At 44.0% G+C, this 24,112-nt stretch overlaps 1 protein-coding gene across 2 annotated transcripts in view; it reads left to right on the top strand.

The window, feature by feature from the left end:
- The window catches only part of grid2 (glutamate receptor, ionotropic, delta 2), a 771,247-nt gene that overhangs the window by 679,826 nt on the left and 67,309 nt on the right, over positions 1–24,112 (top strand). For both annotated transcript variants that reach the window (XM_078403214.1, XM_078403218.1), the window contains exon 13: positions 22,473–22,668. In XM_078403214.1, the coding sequence (XP_078259340.1) occupies positions 22,473–22,668 (196 nt within the window). The remainder of the gene's footprint in view (positions 1–22,472; positions 22,669–24,112) is intronic.

Genomic DNA, 24,112 nt, shown 5'->3' with positions numbered 1-24,112 from the left:
TGGGATTAGTGTAGATGTGACATGTTGGTTGGTGTGGGCAAGTTGGACTGATGGGCCTGTTTTCACGCAATATAACTCTAAGTCTCTAATTTACAGCAGGCAGAAGATCGAATTAGGGCACCTCTGGCAAATTGATGAGTATCATCCAAAGTTCCTCACCATGGGCAGAAACGATTTACAAGGCTGTCACCAGAACTCGAGGGCCTGAGCTATAGGGGGAGGTTGAGCAGGCTAGGACTTTATTCCGTAGAGCACAGGCAGGTGATCTTATAGAGGTGTATAAGATCATGTTACAGGAAGGATATAGAGAACTTAGTGACATGGGATCCTCCTCCACTGCCAGTGCAGCCACGTGCAAATTGAAGGAACAGCAACTGATATTTCGCTTGTGTAGCTTACAAACCACGATGAACATTGAATTCTCTAGTTATAAGTCATTCATCTCATACTCCCAAACCCTCCACCTCCCCCTCTGTGACCCCATCCTCCTCCCGTCATTTTACCAGTTCCACAATTCCCCACAATGTTTCTCTTGAGATCACACCTTCACTGACCAACAATGGACCTACCAGGCACTGCCTTGCCTGAGGTCATTAGGGGCTGGACCTGATTAGTCCTGGTCTTTTCTTGCTTCCAGCTCTTCATCTCCCCCACCCCCCCCCCCCCCCCCCCCCACACCATCCCCTACTTTCAGGCTGAAGAAGGGTCCACACCCGAAACGTCACCCATCCTTTATCTCCAGAGATGCTGCCTGGCTTGCTGAGTTACTCCAGCATTCTGTGTGTTCTTTTGTAAACCAACATCTGCAGTTCCTTGTTTCTACATCATTCAAGATTGGTATCAGGACAATAGTTTTTAAGTCTGAAGAAGGGTCCCGACCCAAAACATCGTCCGTCCATATTCTCCAGAGATGCTGCCTGACCTGCTGAGTTACTCCAGCACTCTATGACTTCCTGTGTAAACCAGCATCCGCTTCTACATCATTCATGTCAAAGTGATTGGCATTACAATGTATAGGAATATATCAATAAGCTTTGTCCACCAAACAATGTGGAGAATGATTAATTGAGCATATTGACCTGTTTGCCAATCCATATTCCAGGTAATGACTAATGTGATTGTGTAACACACAATCTTTAACCCAGGATAGAGGAATCATTGAAGAGGGTCCAGAGGATGTTTACGAGAATGATCCCAAGGGTGATTGGGGTAATATATCAGAAGCGTTTTGATGGCTCTGGGCCTGTATTTGCTGGAGTTTAGAAGGGTGAGGGGGATCTCATTGAAAGCTACCAGAAAATGAAAGGCAATGGATACAGTGAATGTGGAGAGGATGTTTCCACTAGTGGGAGAGTCTAGAACTAGAGGACATGCCTCCGAATAAAAGGACATACATTACCTTTAGAATGGAGATGAGGAGGTATTTCTTTAGACAGTGATTGGTGAAGCTGTGGAATTCATTGCCACAGATGGCTGTGGAGTCTAGGTCATTGGGCATTTTGAAAGCAGAGCTTGAAAGGTTCTTGATTTAGTGAGGGCGTTAAAGGTTACGCAGGAGAATGGGGTTGCGAAGGAAAAGTAGATGGCGAATGGCGAAGTAGACTCAATGGACCAAATGGCCTAATTCTGCTCCTATATGGTCTTATGCTCGTATTAAGAACCATAGGTTTAAAGTGATATGGGAAAGATTTAATAAGAACCTGAAGGGCAACTTTTTCTCACGCAGAGGCTGGTGGGTATATGGAATGAGCTGGCAGAGGAGGTAGTTGAAGCAGGTACTATAACAACATTTAAGTTTGGATAGGTACATGGATTGAAAAGGTTTAGAGATATATGGGCCAAATACCGGCAGGTAGGACTTTACTTTGACCACTAGACAACATGGAAAAGGGGCATCTTTGTCAGCATGGACATGTTTCCAAGCTGTATCACTCTTTGACTCTAACTACAGAAAACCTACCCAGTAGTATTTATTGTTGCTGATTCTTTTTTTGGGATGACAACTCTCAATTTGAATTGGCAATGTGCCAAGCAAGTAGGTCAGTACTAATAATGGGAATTATTCCACAGAAAATAACAAGAAAATAGCAGTTTCAATCAAGCTTGTTTTCTCGGTTATTTTGAATCAGAGATATTTTTTAGACTTTCAGTAAATCAAAAAGTATAGGTAATAGGTGGGTAAGTGAGGCTGAGACCAAGGTTTAATCAGCTGTAAACAGTGATTGACAGACCAGTTTCAAGGATCTGAAAGACTGACTCCATCTCCTATTTTTTTTAATTTGTTCTTATGTATTCTCCTTACATGCATGAAGTGAATGTTGATAAACTTTAGCCAGGTTAGAGCAGAGGTGTGCATAGGAGTCTAGGTGCAGTGGTAAAGTTGCTCATAGCGCCAGAGATCTGGGTTCAATCCTGACTACGGGTGCTGTCTGTAGGCAGTTTGTATGTCCTCCCTGTGACCTGTATGGATTTTCTCCGGGTACTCTGGTTTCCTCCTACACCCCAAAGACGTACAGGATTGTAGGCTAATTGGCTTCTGTAAATTGTCCCTAGTGTGTAGAACAGAACTAGAGTATCTTTGGTCGCTGGTCGGCGCAGACACGGTGGGCCCAAGGGCCTGTTTCCACACTGTATCTCTACAAACTAAACTAAACTAAACTAAAGGAGCCTGCACTACTATTCTTCAACCTGAAGTGATAGAAGAAAAGTTGCTTTGTTCTTCAACAGATCTGTGTCCCTGCTTGCTGCAGTTATCATAAATTCGTAAGTTATTGGAGCAGAATTAGGCCATTCGACCCATCAAGTCTACTCTGCCATTCAGTCATGGCTGCTCTATATTTCCCTCTCAACCCCATTCTCCAGGTTGCTCTCCATAACCCCTGACACCTGAACTAATCTAGAATCTATGAATCTCTGCCTTAAAAATATCCATTAACTTGGCCTCCACAGCCATCCGTGGCAATGAATTCCACAGATTCACCACCCTCTGACTAAAGAAATTCCTCCTCATCTCCTTTCTAAAGGTACGTCCTTTTATTCTGAGGCTGTGCCCTCTGGTCCTAGACTAGTTCCCACTAGTGGAAACATCCTCTCCACATCCACTCTATCCAGGCCTTTCACTATTCGATAAGTTTCAATTAGGTCCCTCCTCATCCTTTTAAACTCTGACTTTCCAAAATGTCTGACCTTTAATTGCACCACTTAGATCCAGTGCAAATGCAGGAAAACCTTCCCTCATGTGGAATGATCTGTACCATCACGTCTTATGTCCACCTCCGCAATGTCATCAGACTCCACCAGTGCCCCACTGAAGCATTCACCGATCCATTTGCTAATCACAAGTTGACTATCCCTTAATGGTCTACCTCACTACAAGTTGACCAAAGCTGAGGGTTCATAACTGGCAAGAGATCCCAATACTCCTGTGCTCACCAGTTTCAATCAGCCTTTGGTTCAGCAATATTCTGATTTGAAAATGTTACCCTCCTGTTCAAATCCATCGTTAAAACTTCCTGATCTCCAGAAAGTCCTCTGTGTCATCACCTTTGGTGACATTAATGACCTCTCTGATGCAGACACAAGGAACTGCAGATGTTGCCCTTCCAAGTGAGACAGAGGTTCACATGCACCGCCTCTCATCATCCACTGCATCCAGTGTTGCCAATGTGGCCTCTTTTACGTTGGTGAGACCAAGGGTAGACTAAGCAACCATTTCTACGAACACTTGCGCTCGGTCCGCCATGGCCTGTTGGATCTCCCGGTTGCTAACCATTTTATCTTCCCTTCCCATTTTCATACTGACCTTTATGTCCTGGGCTCCTCCATTGCTAGAATGAGGGCAGACACAGGCTGGGGAACAGCACCTCATATTCTGCTTTGGTAGCTTTCAACCAAATATTATGGACATTCAATTCTCTAAATTTAGGTAACAATCCAACCCCCCTACCTCTGTTCCCTCCCCTGTGCCCCAGCTGGATGTGCTGCCCATGCTGATCGTATGAAGCCAGTGCAAGTTTGGCAGCCAAGGACCTTTTCTCCCCCTCCCTCCTTTCCCTAACCCTCTCATCCCCATCCCCTCATCCCCCCTCCCCCCCTTTTCCACTTCCCCCTGTTTCATGATTCTCATGACGACTCTGAAGCATCTGGATAGGCGTTAAAATCCTTAAGACTTAGAAAGCTATGGACCAAGTATAGGCAAATAGGATTAGTATAGATCAATGGTTCTTTTGTTGTCACGTGCACCAAAAGTACAATGAAATACATTTTTTGCATACAGATCAGTGAGATTATTGCCATTCATGACAACACTCTACCATGCAGAGAAACAGCCCACTGAGTCCATTTGCAATAGTCGCCAGATTTTGGTGCTATTTTACACAGTCCAAGCTGCAGCTGTTCATAAAGGCCCATTGAAGCCGTCACCTCATTCGGTCTGCCAGCGGGCTGAACATTTATGCTGAACATGATGCCAAATTAAACTGATCTCACCTGGCTGCACATGATCCATATCCCTACACTTACACGCGCCTATCCGAAAGTCTCTTAAACGCCACTGCCGTATCATCCTCCACCACCACCACCCCTGGCAGTGCGTTCCAGGCCCCCACCACTCTCTGTGTAAAAGACTTGTCCCGCACATCTCCATGACATTTTCCCCAGCTCACCTTATAGCTATGCCCTCTGGTGTTGAACATTTCCACCCTGAGAAAAAGGTTCTGACTGTCTATCCTATCTATACTTCTGATCATTTGATATACTTCTATCAAGTCTCCCCTTCACCTCCGTCGTTCCAGAGAAAACAATCCATCCTCTCCTTGTAGCTGAAACCCTCTAGTCCAGGCAGCATCCTGGTAAATCTCCTCTGCACCCTCTCCCAAGCCTCCACAGCCTCTCTAGCCTCCACATCCTTCATGTAATGGGGCGACCGGAACTGCAAGTAATACTCCAAATGTGGTCTAACCAATGACTCATGACTTCCTGACTCATATACTAAATGCCCCTAGCATTGAAAGCAAGCATGCCATACAACCTCTTTATCACCCTCTCTACTTGTGCTGCCATTAACTGTATTCTCTACCCATATATTCAATCTCCAAGTGCAACACCTCACACTTGCTCACATCAAATTCCATCTGACATTTACAGTATCCACCCTTTTCTGCCGCTGTATCTGACAGCATTCCTCGCTGTCTGCAACTCTGTCGTCAGCAAACTTACTCACCAACCCATCTACATTTACGTCCAAATCATTTATATATATATATATTACAAACAGCAGAGGTCCCAGCACAGATCCCTGTGGAACTCCTCTGGTCAGCCAGTCTATCTTCTCTCCACCGCAACCCTCTGTCTTCTACAAATAATCCAGTTCCGAATCCACATGACCAAATCGCCATGAATCCTACTCATGGCGCATCTTAATCTTTGTGGGACTTTATCAAAAGTGCTACTAAAATCCAAATATACAACATCCACCACCTTTCCTTCATCAATCTCCTTTGTCACCTCCTCAAAAGACAAACTGGTTGAAGTTGTTGCTCATGATGAGGAATATATGGTCGTATATAACAACTCAGATCAGACCAGCTATATATAGCTCCTTCTCTTGTGGTGGATCTTCACCATAGTTCAATGCAAAATTCTCTGAATGTCCAATTCATTGGTACGTTCACACAGAATTTTGTGAAAAGCAAATCCTCTCTTTTAGACTTAGACTATAGAGACACAGCACGAAAACAGACCCTACGATCTGCTGAGTAGGCTAACGCTATCCTGCAAGCTAGGGACAATTTACAATTTTCACCGATGCCGATTAAAATCTGTACGTCTTTGGAGTGTGGGAGGAAACCGAAGCACCCGGGGAAAACCCACACAGGTCACGGGGAGAACGTACAAACTCTGTACAGACAGTACCCGTAGTCAGGATGGAACCCGGGTCTCTGTCTCCTGTAAGGCAGCAACTCTACCGCTGTACCCCCATAAATAAATGTAAAAACGTAAATTACAGCAGAGTTCAAAAGAAAGCTGCCCATGAGAAACAGCGGATCGTATGAAGCCAGAGTAAGTTTGGCAGCCAAGGACCTTAGTTTGTCTCCTCCAGCAAAACAAGAACTTCCGGGAATCTCTTGAGAACTGTGCCCTACCAGAAAATGAAAGAAAACCCAAGAAATATCAGTTCAGATGGTTAATTATTTAAAAGGTAATACTGACATCAACACAAAATAAATTTTGCCGGTCGATTTTCCTGAAATATTAATCTTAGTCTCGCCCTGGTTTCCCTGATACATTTCAATGTGTATAAATGTTCCTTGAGGCATTGTTCAATATCGATTGGAAAGATTAAGTGATGCCAGCAGTACCTGAAATATTTAATGTGTCACAGACTTTGTGCCGGGGTAATGGGAATGTATCATTCGAGGAGAACTCTATTTAATCGAGTCACCACCATTTATAAAATATTATATGGAGGAGGCATCTGCAAACCTCCCAGCTGTTTCTTTGTTTCCCTTGCTGCCTGCATTGTATAATTGAGGATTGATAAATGGCATAATGATTAGATACTAGACTAGCAATCCAAAAACCTGAATTAAGGATTCAAAATTCAAATCTCATCACGATATCTGGGAAACTTCAATTCAATCCTTGATGCAGCTGCATAGGACTTTGGTGAGGCTGCATTTGGAGTGTTGTCCACAGTTCTGGTCACTCCATTAAAGGAAGGATGTTTAAAGGCAGGGACATGGAAAGGAAAGGTTTTGAGGATATGGACCAAAGCCAGGCTAATGGGACTAGAATAGAAGGGGCATCTTGGACGAGTTGGGCTGAAGGGCCTGTTTCCGTACTGGATGACGACTCTATCTATGTTCATCCCTTATATTTCTTCTCAACCTTCATTGCTGCAAGTAGAACAATTCCACTTCTCCAGTCTAATCCTATGGCTGAAATCCTTCATTCATAAGTTCTTACATTCATAATTTATAGGAGCAGAATTAGGCTATTCTGCCTATCATACAATCATGGCTGATATATCTTTCCCCCTCAACCCCATTCTCCTGCATTCCCCAAAAACCCCTGACATCCTTACTAATCAAGAATCTACCAACTCAGCCTTAAAAATATCCATTGACCTGGCCTCCACAGTCTTCTGTGCCAATGAATTCCTCCTCATTTCCTTTCTAAAGGCATGTCTTTAAATCTGAGGCTATGGCCTCTGGTCCTAGACTCTCCCACTAGTGGAAACATCCTCTCCACATCTACTGTATCCAGGCCTTTCACGATTTGATAAATTTCAATGAGGTTCCCCCCTCATCATTCTAAACTCCAATGAGTGCTGGCCCAGTGCCATCAAACGATCAGCATATGTTAACCCAATCATTCCTGGGTTCATTCTCATTAACCTCCTCTGGACCCTCTCCAATGCCAGCACATCCTTCAGAAATGAGGCCCAAAATTGCTCACAATACTCCAAATGCAGTCTGACTAGTGTCTTATAAAGCCTGAGTACTACATCCTTGTTTTTACATTCTAGTCTTCTTGAAATAAATGCTAGCATTGCATTGGCCTTCCTTACTACTAATTCGACTTGCAAATCAACTTTTTGGGAATCCTGCATCGGCACTCCCAAATCCTTTTGCACCTCCGATTTCCGAATTCTCTCCCATTTAGAAAATAGTCTACACCTTAATTACTGCTACCAAAATGCATGACTCCACCCTTTCTACACCGCCATGCACCTGCCCCTTCTTTGTCCACTCGCCCAACTGTCCAAGTCCTTCTGCAGAGCCCCTGATATCTCTACACTACCTGCCTCTCCACTTATCATCGTATCATCTGCAAACTTCGCCACAGAGCCTTCAATTTACTCATTCCATTGAGGTAAAAGCTTTTCACTGTACCTCGGTACACATGACACTAAACTAAAATAAACTAAATGTGCGCAATGTATCTGAGACTATTCCAACCTTCCTCCAAGCAGAATTGGACACAATACTCCAATTTTGGCCAACCAGTGCTCTCAACAAGGTCAGCATAAGTCTCCAACTTTAGTATTCCGGATTTGACTCTCAGAATCCCAGGAGCCTCATGAATTACTCTTGTGATATGTCCCTCTCTTTCAAGAATACATCCATCAATCTCAGCTTTGAAAATTTCATGTGACCCTCAGTTCAACTGCTTTCTGTGGAAAGAATTCCAGATTTTTGTCTTTCTTTGCACAAAAATCACTTCTGATTTCACTCTTTTAAACCCTGTGTCTGGCTTCGAGAGTCAAGAGTCAAGAATGTTTAATTGACAATGAAATTCTTACTTGCAGCAGCAGCACAGCGAGTCTGTAAACACAGCGAGTCTGATAACATAATAAACAAACAATAAAAAAGTTCAATTTATAAAAATCCCAATATAGAGCAAAACAAAATAAACCTCCAAAGTTCTTAGTGCAACCAAGACAATAGACAATAGACAATAGACAATAGGTGCAGGAGTAGGCCATTCGGCCCTTTGAGCCAGCACCACCATTCAATGTGATCATGTCTGATCATTCTCAATCAGTACCCCGTTCCTGCCTTCTCCCCATACCCCCTGACTCCGCTATCCTTAAGAGCTCTATCTAGCTCTCTCTTGAATACATTCAGAGAATTGGCCTCCACTGCCACAGAGAATTCCACAGTTTGTCGTTTGAAGTTTAGTTGGTGTTTGTATATTCAATAGCCTAATGTTTGTTGGGAAGAAGCTGTTCCTAAACCTGGAGGTCACAGTTTTCAGACTCTTATAACTTCTTCCCGAAGGCAGGAGTGAAGTGAGAGCGTGGCCAGGGTGGTGTGGGTCCTTGATGATGCTGGCTACCTTTTTGAGGCAGCGACTCCTATAGATCCCTTTGATGGGGGGTGTGGATTAAGTTGAGAGGGGCAAAGTTTAAAGGAGATGTGCGGGGCAGGATCTTTACACAGTGGGTGCTTGGAATGCGCTGCCACTGGTGATGGTGAAGCACGTACTATGGTGGTATTTCACAGGCTTTTAGAGAGGCACATGGATATGCAGGGAATGAAGGGATATGGATCATGTGCAGGTAGACTCCTATACCTTCTTCCGGGTGGCACAGTGGCACAGCGGCAGATTGCTGCCTTACAGCTGCAGAGACACAGGTTCGATCCTGAATCAGGGTGCTGTCTTTACGGAGTTTGTACATTCTTCCCGTGACCGCATGGGTTTACTCCGGGTGCTCCAATTTCCTCCCATATTCCGTAGAAGTACAGGTTTGTCGGTTAATTGGCTTTGGTAAAGATTGTGAATTGTCCCTAATGTGTAGGATGGTGTACTGGGATCGCTGGACGATGCAGACTCGTTGGCAAAGGGCCTGTTTCCACACTGTATCTTTAAACTAAACTAAACAGAGGAGATTAGTTTAATTTGGCATCATGTTCAGCACGAACATTGTGGGCCAAAGGGCCTGCTCCTGTGTAGTGCTGTTCCGTGTTTTATGTTCTATGAAACAAGCAATTTGTTTCCGAACCTATCCTCTCACACATTTAATGCCGCAATTGGATTACCATCCAGTTGTCTAAAATCAATCAATGCTAATCTAATCAATACCCTCTCTCAGTCAGAATTACACCTGGGAAGGCTCTTCCATGAAGACCATTTGTCTTTATTCACCTAATGAGATTTGTACATCATCTCCATTCACATACGCTTCCAATGTGTTTTCATTTCAGTAGGCACGGCATTCCTGCTGAGATTAATTGGCCAAGTTCTCCACACGTTTTTTTTCTCTTTCATGATTACTTACCAATCTTTCAACGAGTGAGATTGCTTTGACATCTGAACAATTTCCTTAGCTATGGTGAACTCCACCGAGGTGTATTTAGAGTCATAGTCATACAGCATGGAAACGGGCCCTTCGGCCCATCTTGTCCATGCTGACCAAGATGCCTCATTTAAGATCGCCCTACCTGCCTGCGTTTGGCCCATATCCCTTTAAAAGTTTCCTATCCAAGTACCAGTCCAACTGTCTTTTACATGTTGTTACAGTAACTGCCTCAACTACCTCCTCTGGCAGCCTGAAGAAGGACCCTACCCAAAACATCACTGGTCATGTTCTCCAGTGACGCTGTCTGATTTGTTGAGACTCCAGCATTTTGTGCCCTTTTACCTCATCTGGCAGCTCCATCCATATACCCACTACTCACTGTGAAAACATTCCCACTCAGTTTCCTATTAAGCTTTTCCCCTCTCATTTTAAAAATGAATTTTATTCAGTGAGAGGGGAGGTGAATACTGAAGTTAAAGTGTTGTATTTAAATGCGCGAAGTATAAAAAATAAAGTGGATGAGCTTGAGGCTCAGTTAGACATTGGCAAGAATGACGTTGTGGGAATTACAGAAACATGGCTACAAGAGAACCAGGGTTGGGAACTGAATATTCAGGGATAAACAACCTATCGAAAAGACAGGCAGGTGGGCAGAGGGGGTGGGGTTGCTCTGTTGGTAAGGAATGATATTCACTCCTTTACCCTTACAATTTCTCATTTCTATCCATAGAATCAGTATGGATAGAAATGAGAAATTGTAAGGGTAAAACGACCCTAATGAGAATTATCTACAGGCCCCCAAACAGTAGCCTCGACATAGGGTGCAAGTTGAATCAAGAGCTAAAATTGGCATGTCGAAAATGTAATGCTACGGTGGTTATGGGTGATTTCAACATGCAGGTAGACTGGGAAAATCAGGTTGGTACTGGACCCCAGGAAAGGGAGTTTGTGGAGTGCCTCCGAGATGGATTCTTAGAACAGCTTGTACTGGAGCCTACCAGGGAGAAGGCAATTCTGGATTTAGTGTTGAGTAATGAACCTGATTTGATAAGGGAACTCAAGGTAAAAGAGCCATTATGAGGCAGTGATCATAATATGATAGGTTTTAATCTACAAATTGAGAGGGAGAAGGGAAAATCGGAAATGTCAGTATTCAGTATAGCAATTGGCTTTGGTAAGAGGCATGAGGCAGGAGCTGGCCAGATTTGACTGGAAGGACACCCTAGCAGGGAAGACGGTGGAACAGCAATGGCGGGTATTCCTGGGAATAATGCAGAAGTTGCAAGATCAATTCATCCCAAAGAGGAGGAAAGATTCTAAGGGTAGTAAGAGGCACCCGTGGCTGACAAGGGAAGTCAAGGACAGCATAAAAATAAAAGAGAAGTACAACTTAGCAAAGAAGAGTGGAAAGCCAGAGGATTGGGACTCTTTTAAAGAGCAACATAAGATAACTAAAAAGGCAATAGGGGAGAAAAGATGAGGTACGAGGGTAAACTAGCCAATAATATAAAGGAAGATAGTAAAAGCTTCTTTAGGTATGTGAAGACGAAAAAAATAGTTAAGGCAAATGTGGATCCCTTGAAGACAGAAGCAGGGGAATTTATTATGGGGAACAAGGAAATGGCATCCGAGTTGAACCGGTACTTTGGATCTGTCTTTACCAAGGAAGATACCAACAATCTCCCAGATGTTCTAGTGGCCAGAGATCCTAGGGTGACGGGGGAACTGAAGGAAATTCACATTAGGCAGGAAATGGTGTTGGGTAGACCGATAGGACTGAAGGCTGATAAATCCCCAGGGCCTGATGATCTGCAGGGTACTTAAGGAGGTGGTTCTAGAAATCATGGACGCATTAGTGATCATTTTCCAATGTTCTATAGATTCAGGATCAGTTCTTGTGGATTGGAGGGTAGCTAATGTTATCCCATTTTTTAAGAAAGGAGGGAGAGAGAAAACAGGAAATTATAGGCCAGTTAGTCTGACATCAGTGGTGGGGAAGATGCTGGAGTCAATTCTAAATGACGAAATTGCGGAGCATTTGAATAGCAATAACAGGATTGCTCCGAGTCAGCAAGGATTTATGAAGGGGAAATCATGCTTAACTAATCTTCTGGAATTTTTTGAGGATGTAACTAGGAAAATGGATAGGGGAGTGCCATTGGATGTAGTGTACCTTGACTTTCAGAAAGCCTTCAACAAGGTCCCACATAGGAGATTAGTGTGCAAAATTAGAGCACATGGTATTGGGGGTAGGGTACTGACATGGATAGAAAATTGGTTGGCAGACAGAAAGCAAACAGTGAGGATAAATGGGTCCCTTTCAGAATGGCAGGCAGCGACCAGTGGGGTACCGCAAGGTTCGGTGCTGGGACCCCAGCTATTTACAATATACATCAATGACTTGGATGAAGGGATTAAAAGTAACATGCATCAGTCACTGAAAGGAAGCATGCAGGTACAGCAGGCAGTGAAGAAAGCCAATGGAATGTTGGCCTTCATAACAAGAAGAATTGAGTATAGGAGTAAAGAGGTCCTTCTGCAGTTGTACAGGGCCCTAGTGAGACCGCGCCTGGAGTACTGTGTGCAGTTTTGGTCTCCAAATTTGAGGAAGGATATTCTTGCTATTGAGGGCGTGCAGCATAGGTTTACTAGGTTAATTCCTGGAATTGCGGGACTGTCGTATGTTGAAAGACTGGAGCGACTAGGCTTATATACACTGCAATTTAGAAGGATGAGAGGGCATCTTATCGAAACATATAAGATTATTAAGGGGTTGGACACGTTAGAGGCAGGAAACATGTTCCAATGTTGGGGGAGTCCAGAACCAGGGACCACAGTTTAAGAATAAGGGGTAGGCCATTTAGAACTGAGATGAGGAAAAACTTTTTCAGTCAGAGAGTTGTAAATCTGTGGAATTCACTGCCTCACAAGGCAGTGGAGGCCAATTCTCTGGATGCTTTCAAGAGAGAGCTAGATAGAGCTCTTAAAGATAGTGGAATCAGGGGGTATGGGGAGAAGGCAGGAAAGGGGTACTGATTGAGAATGATCAGCCATGATCATATTGAATGGTGGTGCTGGCTCGAAGGGCCGAATGGCCTACTCCTGCACCTATAGTCTATTGTCTATTGTCTATTGTCTTTGGAATGTGGAAGGAAACCAGAGCAGCCAGAGAAAACCCACACAGTCACAGGGAGAACGTACAAACTCCATTCAGACAGCGTCCGTAGTCAGGTTCAAAATCGGGTTGCTGGCGTTGTAAGGTAGCAAATCTATCTATCTAATAAGTGCTGCCCTTATTTTATTGCCTGTCCCTTTTAAGAAATGTGAGTCATGAGTAAAGATAATGACCAAACTCATGAATGTGATAAAAAAAACATCTGGTTTACTGTTCAATAGAGCAGTGACATCTTAGATATTGATATCAGACTCCAGAACCAGTCATCTCTGTCACACCCCTTTCCTGAAGGTGCTGCCATATACTTTTAATCTTAAATCTACCTCATTCACTTATTTTGTACTTAAAATAGGGAGTGTAGCAGCCATGATGAGCACTGCAAGATCACACAATGTGATAATGGGCAAGTAATCTTTCTCATAACATTCTACTCTTTCATACTCTTCTTCCAATATTTCTCTTGGATAAACCTACACAGCCAATGTTTCTTGGGATACTTTGAATTTCTCTCAACAGAATTTATAGGGCGCCAGAGGCCAAGGTTCGATCCTGATCTCAGGTGCTGCCTGCGTGGAGCTTGCACGTTCTCCCTGTGACCACGTGTGCTCTCTCCACAAAGGTGTGCGGGTTTGTAGGTAAATTGGCCTCTCAAAGTGCCCCTAGATTTGTAGGGTTTAGTTTAGTTTATCGTCTCATGTACTGAGGGACAGTGAAAAGCTTTTTTGTTGCGTGCTTTCCAGTCAGCAGGAAGACTGTGCACCATGACAATCGAGCCATTCACAGTGTACAGATAGATACAGGATAAAGGGAATAATGTCAATAATGTTTCGTGCAAGATAAAGTCCAGTGGAGTCCGATTAAAGATAGTCCGAGGGTCTCCAATGAGGTAGATGGGAGGTCAGGACCGCTCTCTAGTTGCCTGATGACAATTCAATACAATACAATATATCTTTGTTGTCATTGTACAGGGGTACAACGAGATTGGGAATGCGCCACCCATACGATGCAATAATTTAATTAATTTAAACAGCAACAACCCAACGAAACAAATTGTAACAGTTTTGAGACAGAATAAAGTGCAAGTAGATCTGTGCCGATTCACTGTGCGATGTGAGCATCCGGCTCAGCAGGACCGGTTCGTAGCAGCTATGGCCCTGGGGATGAAGCTGTTCCTGAGTCTGGAGTTGCGGGCGTCTGGAGAAGGCCTTGTATGGGGAGAAACGGTCCCTGAATCTGGAGGTGTGCGTTTTCACACTTCTGTAACTCAATGGAAGGGAGGTTGGTTTGGGTGATGGTCTGGGGTGCTTTCACAATTCGCTACAATTCCTTACATGCTATTCTCACACCATGCCATGAGGCATCCCGATAAAATGCTTTATGGAGTGGATAAAACTAGTGCGAACAGGTGATTGATGGTTGGCACGGACTCAGTGAGCCAAAGGACCTGTTAACACACTGGGTATCGCTCAAAAAAGACACGGAAAATGCTGGAAATACTAAACAGGTGAAGCACTGTCTGGGGAGGAAGAAGTGGTTAATAAACTAGATTGATGACCTTATCACAGAACTGAGAAAAGGTAGAAAGCAATCAACTATTTGCAAGTATGTAGGGTATTTGGTACATAGAAACATAGAAACATAGGTGCAGGAGGAGGCCATTTGGCCCTTCGATCCAGCACAGCCATTCATTGTGAGCATGGCTGATCGTCCACAATCAGTAACATGTGCCTGCCTTCTCCCCGTATCCCTTGATTCCACTAGCCCCTAGAGCTCTATCTAACTCTCTTTTAAATTCATCCAGTGAATTGGCCTCCACTGCCTTCTGTGGCAGAGAATTCCACAGATTCACAACTCTCTCACCTCTCTCACCTCAGTTTTAAATGGCCTCCCCTTTATTCAGACTGTGGCCCCTGGTTCTGGACTCCCCCAAAATTGGGAACAGTTTTCCTGCATCCAGCTTTTCCAGTCCCTTTTATAATTTTATACGTCTCTATAAGATCCCCTCTCCTCCTTCTAAACTCCAGTGAATACAAGCCCAGTCTTTCCAATCTTTCCTCATATGACAGTCCCGCCATCCCAGGGATTAACCTCATGAACCTACTCTGCACTGCCTCAATAGCAAGGACGTCCTTCCTCAAATTAGGAGACCAAAACTGCACACAATACTCCAGATGTGGTCTCACCAGGGCCTAAAACAACTGCAGAAGGGCATCTCTACTCCTATACTTAAATCCTCTCATTATGAAGGACAACATGCCATTAGCTTTCTTCATTGCCTATTGTACCTGCATGCCTATTTTCAGTGACTGGTGTACAGGAACACCCAGGTCTCATTGCACTTCCCCCTTACCTAATCTGACACCATTAAGATAATAATCTGCCTCCTTGTTTTTGCCGTCAAAGTGGATAACCTCACATTTATCTACATTATACTGCATCTGCCATGCATCTGCCCACTCACTCAACCTGTCCAAGTCACCCTGCAACCTCCTAACATCCTCTTATAGACAATAGACAATAAACAATAGACAATAGGTGCAGGAGTAGGCCATTCGGCCCTTCGAGCCAGCACCACCATTCAATGTGATCATGGCTAATCTTCGCAGTTCACACCTCCACCCAGCTTTGTGTCATCTGAAAATTTGCTAGTGTTACTTCTAATTCCATCATCCAAATCATTAATATATATTGTAAATAGTTGCGGCCCCAGCACCGAGCCTCACGGCACTCCACTCGCCACTGCCTGCCATTCTGAAAAGGGCCCGTTTCTTCCTACTCTTTGCTTCCAGTCTGCCAACCAATTCTCTATCCATGTCAATACCCTGTGCTTTAATTATTCTCACCTCACCAATGTCCCGTGTGGGACCTTATCAAAGGCTTTCTGAAAGTCTAGATAAACTACATCCACTGGCTCTCCTTCATCCATTTTACTTGTCACATTCTCAAAAAATTCCAGAAGATTAGAAGATTTCGCTCAACACCTGCGCTCGGTCCGCGTTGGCCAAACTGGTCTCCCGGTGGCCGAGCACTTCAACTCCCCCTCCCATTCCCAGTCTGACCTTTCTGTCATGGACCTCCTCCAGTGCCGTAGTGAAGCCCACCGGAAATTGGAGGAACAGCACCTCATATTTCGCCTGGGCAGTTTGCAGCCCAGTGGTATGAACATCGACTTCTCCAACTTTAGATAGTTCTTCTGTCCCTCTCTTCCCCTCCTCCTTCCCAGATCTCCCTCTATCTTCCTGTCTCCACCTATATCCTTCCTTTGTTCCGCCCCCCTGACATCAGTCTAAAGAAGGGTCTCGACCCGAAACGTCACCCATTCATTCTCTCCTGAGATGCTGCCTGACCTGCTGAGTTACTCCAGCATTTTGTGAAGAAGATTTCTTTCAGTTCCTCTGACTCCCTGGATCCTCTGTCCACCAGAACATCTTTTATTGCTTTCTATCCAGTCAGCGGAAAGACAATACATGATTACAATCGAGCCATCCAAAGTGTACAGATACATGATAAAGGGAATAACATTTAGTGCAAGATAAAGTCCAGTAAAATCTGATTAAAGATAGTCCAAGGGCCTCCAATGAGGTAGATAGTAGCTCAGGACCGTTTTTTGTTGATAAGATAGTTCAATTGCTTGGAAGAAACTGTCCTTTAATCTGGAGGTGTGCATTTTCACACTTCTGTACCTCTTACCTGATGGAATGACGGGGGTGAGATTCATCCTTGATTATGATGGTAGACTTACTGAGGCAGAGAGAGAAGGTCAGTCTGTGCTTTTCCCCTTGTCCTGATGAAAGATCATTAACCAGACACATTAGGTTTGTTTTCTCTCTCTTCTGATGGCTGCCTGACCTGTGGAGTATCACGAGAATATTCTGTGTTTACTTACAGTACAGTTATATTGATAGGCCTAAATTTGGAAGAATGTTTTGTATGAAAGATTCATGTGATAAAATCTGTTGACCTTGTTTCTTTCTCGGTGATTAAGGAATAGCAGATGGTGTGGGCCCACAGTGTAAGGGTTCCTCCAGTGCTTTCAGACTGGTCAGCATGGAGGTGTTCCAACAACGAGCATCCTCTCCAAAGGGAAGACCTAAGCGTTGTGGGACCATTGACACCTTTGCATTCTGCCCACGACCATCTGCCACTTTCCAAACTGTAATTCATGAGAAAGGTGCGGTGGAGTTTCTGCCTTAAATACGGTCAACAATCCGACCAAATATAACACACATTTTCTCCATATTTTTACCATTTGTGCTATCTGCCATGAATCAGTATGATCGGACAACTCTCTAGAACAAAATATAGAACATTGGCCAGTACAACACAGTACAACATAGAACAAGGCCCTTCGGCCCACAATGTGTAGGAAGGAACTTCAGGTGCTAGTTTACACCAAAGGTGGACACAAAATACTGGAGTAAATCAACGGGTCAGGCAGCATCTCTTAGAAAGGGAGTCGCTGACGTTTTGGGTTGGAACCTTTCTTCGGTCTGAAGAAGGGTTCCGACCCGGAACATCACCTACTCCTTTTCTCCAGAGATGCTGCCTGACCCACTTTGCGCTTACCTTCAGCCCACAATGTCTGTGTTGGACATGATGCCAAGATAAACTAATTTACTCTATCTGCACATGATCCATATCCCTCCATTCCATGCATATCCGTGTGCCTTTCTGAAAGCCTCTTGAATGCCACTATCGTATCTGCCTCCACCACGACCCCTGGCAGCGCATTCCAGGCACCCACCACCCTCATTGTGAAATATTTGCCTTGCACATCTCCATCAAACTTTGCTCACAATCTCAGCTGGGATAAAGTTTCTCATTGTCCATCCTATCTATGCCTCTCGCAATTTAATATATTTTTCATCAAGGACTTCCCCCCCCCCCCCCCCCCCCCAAAGCTCCATAGAAAAGAATCCAAATCTCTCCAAACTCTCTTTATAACTAATCCAGGCAGTATTCTTGTAAACCTCTTCTCCTTCCCCTCCAAAGTTTCCACATCCTTTCTGTAATGGAGTGACCAGATCTAAACCGAATACTCCAAATGCTGCCAAATGTGCTATGGGGAGAGGTTGGTCAGGCTAGTACTTTATTCCTTGGAACACAGGAGGATTAGGGGTGATCTGGAAGAGGTGTATAAGATCATGAGGGGAATAGATTGGAGAAATGTACACTTTTACCCAGAGTAGGGGAATCAAGAATCAATTGGTCAATTCTCAATTGTCAAGACACCATTGGAAAACTGCCCAATGCTTACTTAAGACCCTCCTTCACAGCACACATTTCTGATAGTTTAAATTTCTCTAATAGAGTTAGGAACTTAGAATTGGATGCATTTGGAGATGTTTGGGCAATTCAATTTTAAATGGATTTATTGCAAGCAAGTGAACAACATAATTAGGTTGCAAAGTCCAACTGATTTTGTGACTTTCCAAAGCAGTGCAAAATCATCTGCTAATGAAATTTCTATATATCAGTGGTTGCAAAAAATCCAATAATTTTTTGTTGAAATGCTGCAAAGCAAATCAGGTTAATTTTCAGAACGTCCTCAGAGTTCAGGTGGAATTAGTATAACTCACCATGGCTGTTAATTCAGTCAATGGTGGCGTATGAATAGTTGTATAAACAGGTCCAATTTCTGGCAGTCTTTTAAAATTAGCTCAAAAGATTGTGAAAACTCAATATGCACAGCATGTAATTAACACTTGAGACTGATCTTTTGTGTTATTTTGTTTAGGATTTTGGGCTATAAATCCTACAAAACTGAGGGAAAGCCCTTTGCTATTTTTTTTTCACACTGAAGGTAGTGGGTATATGGAGCAAGCTGTATGGCTCTATGAATGGAGATGGGGAGGAATTTATTTAGCCAGAGGGTGGTAAATCTATGGAATTCATTGCTGCATACAGCTGTGGAGGCCAAGTCATTTGATATTTTTAAAGCATAGATTGATAAATTCTTGATTAGTATAGATGTCAAACATTAAGGCAGGAGAATAGGAAGGGGAAATGAGAGGGAAAGATAGATCAGCCCTGATCAAATGGGGGAATGGACACAATGGGCCAAATGGCCAATTCTGCTCCTATGTTTTATGGTCTAGTGAGTCTGAATGAAGTTAGAGAGATTGAATGCAGAATCAGTAGTCTGGTTCCACTTGAATACAAATGCAGCATCAAACGCTATCTCCTTATCCCAGCACTGTAACACCATTGCCCTCCAGTGGTCCATTCCCACTCTGTTCCTGAACAAGATCCCTTCTGCAAAACGACAAATCTCTTTTCCAACCAACCTCCGGGAAATGTTTGACTTAAATATTTCACCCGGGCAGGAAATTGTACATTTATTTAACCGCCAACAGATTACCCCAAGATAAACATAGTTTTCAATAGTGCCTCTTGTGAAGGAAGCAATCATGCCAGAGGTGATCTTAGAGGAACAGCTGAGCATCAAGACCATTAGCATTTCGTTAATTGGAGCCTTTGTGATCCCCCGAATTTGTAAACTGTGCGAGGTTTGACAAAATATTACGCTGCAATTTGATGATAAGAGTACATAAATGTGTGAAACATTCGACCCTGCAATTCCACTCTCATTCAAATCCTCTTGCAATGTGTTGCTATTGAACCCGTTCATTTACTTAAACAATGTTATTCTCTTGTCGTTTACTTAAGCCACCTCCAATTTAACCTCCTATTCCACTTGGGTAGCTTACATCCTAACGGTATGAACATTGAATTCTTTAATTTTAGGGAACTAATCTACAAACAACCAAATTTGTTTCTTTCACCCCCCCCCCCCCCTGCTTTCCTGTGCCCCACCCCCATTTCTCCCCTTCCCTCTCCCGATCCCCATCTACCACTTTTCCTTATGGCTTCAGAATTTGCACCTTCCCTATATTATCTCACACCTTTTGTCTTTTTATCTCTGACCTTTGACCAACTATCTGCCAATCAAAAAACGAACTCACCCTCCTTCACTTGTATCCACCTATCACTCGTTAAGCTTTGTCCTGCCCCGCCCAGCTTTCTCCCCTCCTCCGCCAACAACTCTCGCTAACTTCCACAGAAAACATTTTATCAGGATGTATTACAGCATAGTTTTGGAACAGCTCCATCCCAGACCGCAAGAAATTGCAGAGAATTGTGGGCGCAGCCCAGACCAACCTTCCTTCCATTGACTCCATTTATACCTCGCGCTGCCTCGGCAATGCCACCAGCCTAAGCAAGGATGAGTCACTCCCTTTTCTCCCCTCTCCCATCAGGCAAGAGGTATAGAAGTATGAAATCACACACCTCCAGGTTCAGGAACAGTTTCTTTCCAGCTGTTATCAGGCATCTGAGCCATCGTATCAACAACGAGAGAGCGGCCCTGAGCTACCATCTACCTCAATAGAGACCCTCGGACTATCTTTAATTGGACTTTACTGGACTTTATCTGGCACTAAATGTTATTCCCTTTATCCTGATCTGTATACTGCAGATGGCTTATTTGTAATCATGTATTGTCTTTCCACTGAGTGGTTAGCTTTTCACTGTACCTCAGTACACATGACAGTAAACTGAACTAAACTAAAACGCACCACAATCAGTCTGAAGAAAAGTCCTGACCCAAAAGGTCAGTTCTCCTTGTTGTCCAGAAATGCTGCCTGACCCGCTGAGTTACTCCAGCATTTTGTGTCTCCAATGTTTGGAGTCAGTGCATAGGCTTCTGTGTTGAGGGAAATTTGTGCCTTTGATATTTCCTTGGATACATCTCACATACATAGAAACATAGCAAGTGGGTGCAGGAGGAGGCCATTTGGCCCTTTGAGCCAGCACCGCTTTGTGATCATGGCTGTGATCATGACTGATCATCCACAATCAGTAACCCGTGCCTGCCTTCTCCCCATATCCCTCCCCATATGCACCTGCAGTTGGGATCGAATCCGGGTCTCTGGCGCGATGAGACAGCAACTCTACCACTATGCCCCTAATAGGTTATAGATAGGTGAACTACTCATGCTGAATATTCACAGTCTAATTTTTTCTTGTAGCCACAGACCTAATGTTGTTTAAAGATGGTCTCGACCCAAAGCGTCACCCATTCCTTCTCTCCAGAGATGCTGCCTGTCCCGCTGAGTTACTCCAGCATTTTGTGTCTACTGTATATTTGGTTGAAACCTGCATCTGCAGTTCCTTCATACACCCAATGTTGTTTGACTGGTTGAGTTCTGGTCGATTGTAACCCCCAATTTATTGATGACAAATAATCATAATGTCATTGAATGACAAGTTTTATGTACAAAATCTGCACCGAAATCTACGATCAGATGAGGTAAATTTTATGTTGATATCTTTCAAAAGAAATCCATAATCCCACAGCACAAGGAATGTTAAAGTACTGGTAAATAAATCAAATGAACGCAATTGAATTATCTTCTCCATTAGGTTTCTATGCGGCATGCAAATACAGCAAGTAATTAGGAAGCCAAATGGAACATTGGCCTTTATCATGACAAGAGAAATGAACGAGAGAGCATAGTGGCACAGCTGGTAGAACTGCTGCCTCACAGCTCAGAGGCCTGGGTTTGATACTGACCTTTAGACTTTAGAGATACAGTATGGGAACTGGCCCTTTGGCCCACCCAGTCCACACTGAGGTTTCAACACAGCCACCAACACTCCAGAGAAAATAATCCAATTGTGTCACACCTCTCCTTATAACTAATACCCTCTAATCCAGGGACCATTCTGGTAAAACTTTGCTTCACTTTCTCTGTAGCCTCCACACCCTTCCTGTGACAGGGTAACTGACAATGCACACAATACTCCAAATGCGGCCTAACCAATGTTTTATAAAGTTGCAACATGACTTCTTGACTGTTGTACGCAATACTCCTACTGATGAAGGCAAGCATATCATCTGGAATCTTGTGCAAAAGACAAAGTGCTGGAGGAACTCAGCATGTCAGGCAACATCTGTGGAGGGAATGAAGAAGATTACGCGACCCGAGACTCCACTTGTCCATTCCCTCCGCAGATGCTGCCTGGCCTGTTGAGTTCCTTCAGCACTTGGTACTTTGCCTTTCCTAAAATCCATATAGAGAAAATTCACTGTCCTCGTTTATCAATTTCCTTTGTCACCTCCTCAATAGACTTAATCAAATTTGTAAGACATGACATGCCCGGGCAAAGCCATGCTGACTGTCCCTAATTAGCCCAATCTCTTCCTTTCTACAACTCCATTATCATGCCCTGTGGGCACTCACTGCGCTGCACCACATTGATTAAGGGAAGTTCAGCTAATGTTCCATAATGTGTGCTATAGAGACCAGCAGCGTGTTTTGTACATTAAAGCTATGTTCTTTACTGTCTGCACCTTCCATTCAAATTAATCGTAAGAGCTTTTCAACACGGCTAATCTACATTTGACCCTGCATTGATCAGAGCGTTTCGGGCTCTTTGTTTTTTTGTTTGCCATTATTTATTCATCCTGCCTTTTCTTGCATCCTACAGGTCCCTGCAGGATCTCTCGAAGCAAACAGACATCCCTTATGGCACCGTGATGGAGTCGGCTGTCTATGAGCACGTCCGAGTGAAAGGAATGAACCCCTTTGAGAGAGACAACATGTACGCCCAAATGTGGAGGATGATCAACAGAGGCAACGGGACAGAAACCTCGGTGAAGGATTCCCAGGAAGGCATCGAGAGGGTACAGAGCATTTCTCTCTTGTCTTTACTCCAGCTGTCTATCTCCCTCCTAAGCATTTCACAACATGGCGGCAAGATGGCGCAGTGGTAGAGTTGCTACCTTACAGCACCAGAGACCCAGGTTCAATCCAGACTATGGGTGCTGTCTGTGTGGAGTTTGGACATTCTCCCCACATGAGGTTTCTCCGAGATCTTCGGTTTCCTCCCACACTCCAAAGACGCACAGGTTTGTAGGTTAATTGGCTTGGTATAAATGTAAATTGTCCCTAATGTGTGTAGGATAGTGTTAGTGTGCGGAGATCGTAGGTCGGTGCAGACTCGGTGGGCCGAAGGGCCTGTTTCTGTGCTGTATCTCTAAACTAAACTAAACTAAACATAAGTAGTGAGAAGAGTAAAGAAGGCATGCTTGGCCTCATTGGTCGGGGCACTGAGCATAAGAGTCAGGAAGTCATGTTGCTGCTTTAGTTACTTTAGCTTTTAGTTTTGTTTATTATTGTCAAGTGTACCAAGGCACAGTGAAAAGCTTTTTTGCTGCGTGCTATCCAATCAACAAAAAGACTCTACATGATTCCAATCAAGTTGTCCACAATGTACAGATACAGGATAAACTGTATCATGCTTAGTGCAAGATAAAGTCCCATAAAGTCCGATAAAGTCCGATTAAAGATAGTTCAAAGGTCTCCAATGGGATGGATGGGAGGTCAGGACCCCTCTCTGTGTTGATGATAGGATGGTTTGTAGGATTAGGTTAGGCTCTATTTGAAGTATTGCATGCACATTTAGTCTCTCCATTACAGGAAGATGTGGAGGCTTTGTAGAGAGTGCAGAAGAGGTGTACCAGAATTATGCCTGGATTAGAGGGAATTTGCTATTAGGAGAGGTTGGACAGATGTCGGGATAATCGAAACTCCTGCGTCGGGGCGGTTGAAACTCTCTCCTCGCCATGGAGCTCCCGAGTCGGCCTCTTCTTACCTGAGACCGCGGGCTTCACGATGTTAAAGTCCACAGGCCCGTGTTTGGAGCTTCGATCCCCGGCAAAGGGATCGCAAGCTCCGTGACATTAAAGTCCCGCAGACTCCTGCGGCTTGGAGCGCTGGGTCGGTCTCCAGGAAAGGCCGCCAACTCCACGATGTTAGGCTGCAGTGGGGACGGAGATACAATACGGAAAAAAAATTGCATCTCCGTTGAGGTAAGAGAAACAAAGGAACACTAAAACATACATTTAACACATACTAAAAATAACAAAAACAGAAGAAAGGACAGACAGACTGTTGGTGAAGCAGCCATTGAAGTATATAACATTATGAGAGGCATAGATACAGTAGACAGTCAAAACCTTTTCCCAAGGTGGAAATGCCAAAGACCAGAGGGTATTGCTTGAAGATGAAAGGGGCAAAGTTTAAAGGAGATGTGCATGGCAGGTTTTTTACTCAGAGAGTGGTGGG

The sequence above is a fragment of the Rhinoraja longicauda genome, chromosome 1, assembly GCF_053455715.1.
Source record: "Rhinoraja longicauda isolate Sanriku21f chromosome 1, sRhiLon1.1, whole genome shotgun sequence".
In the NCBI taxonomy this organism is placed as follows: Eukaryota; Metazoa; Chordata; class Chondrichthyes; order Rajiformes; family Arhynchobatidae; genus Rhinoraja; species Rhinoraja longicauda.
This window is presented reverse-complemented; position numbering and strand designations above follow the sequence as displayed.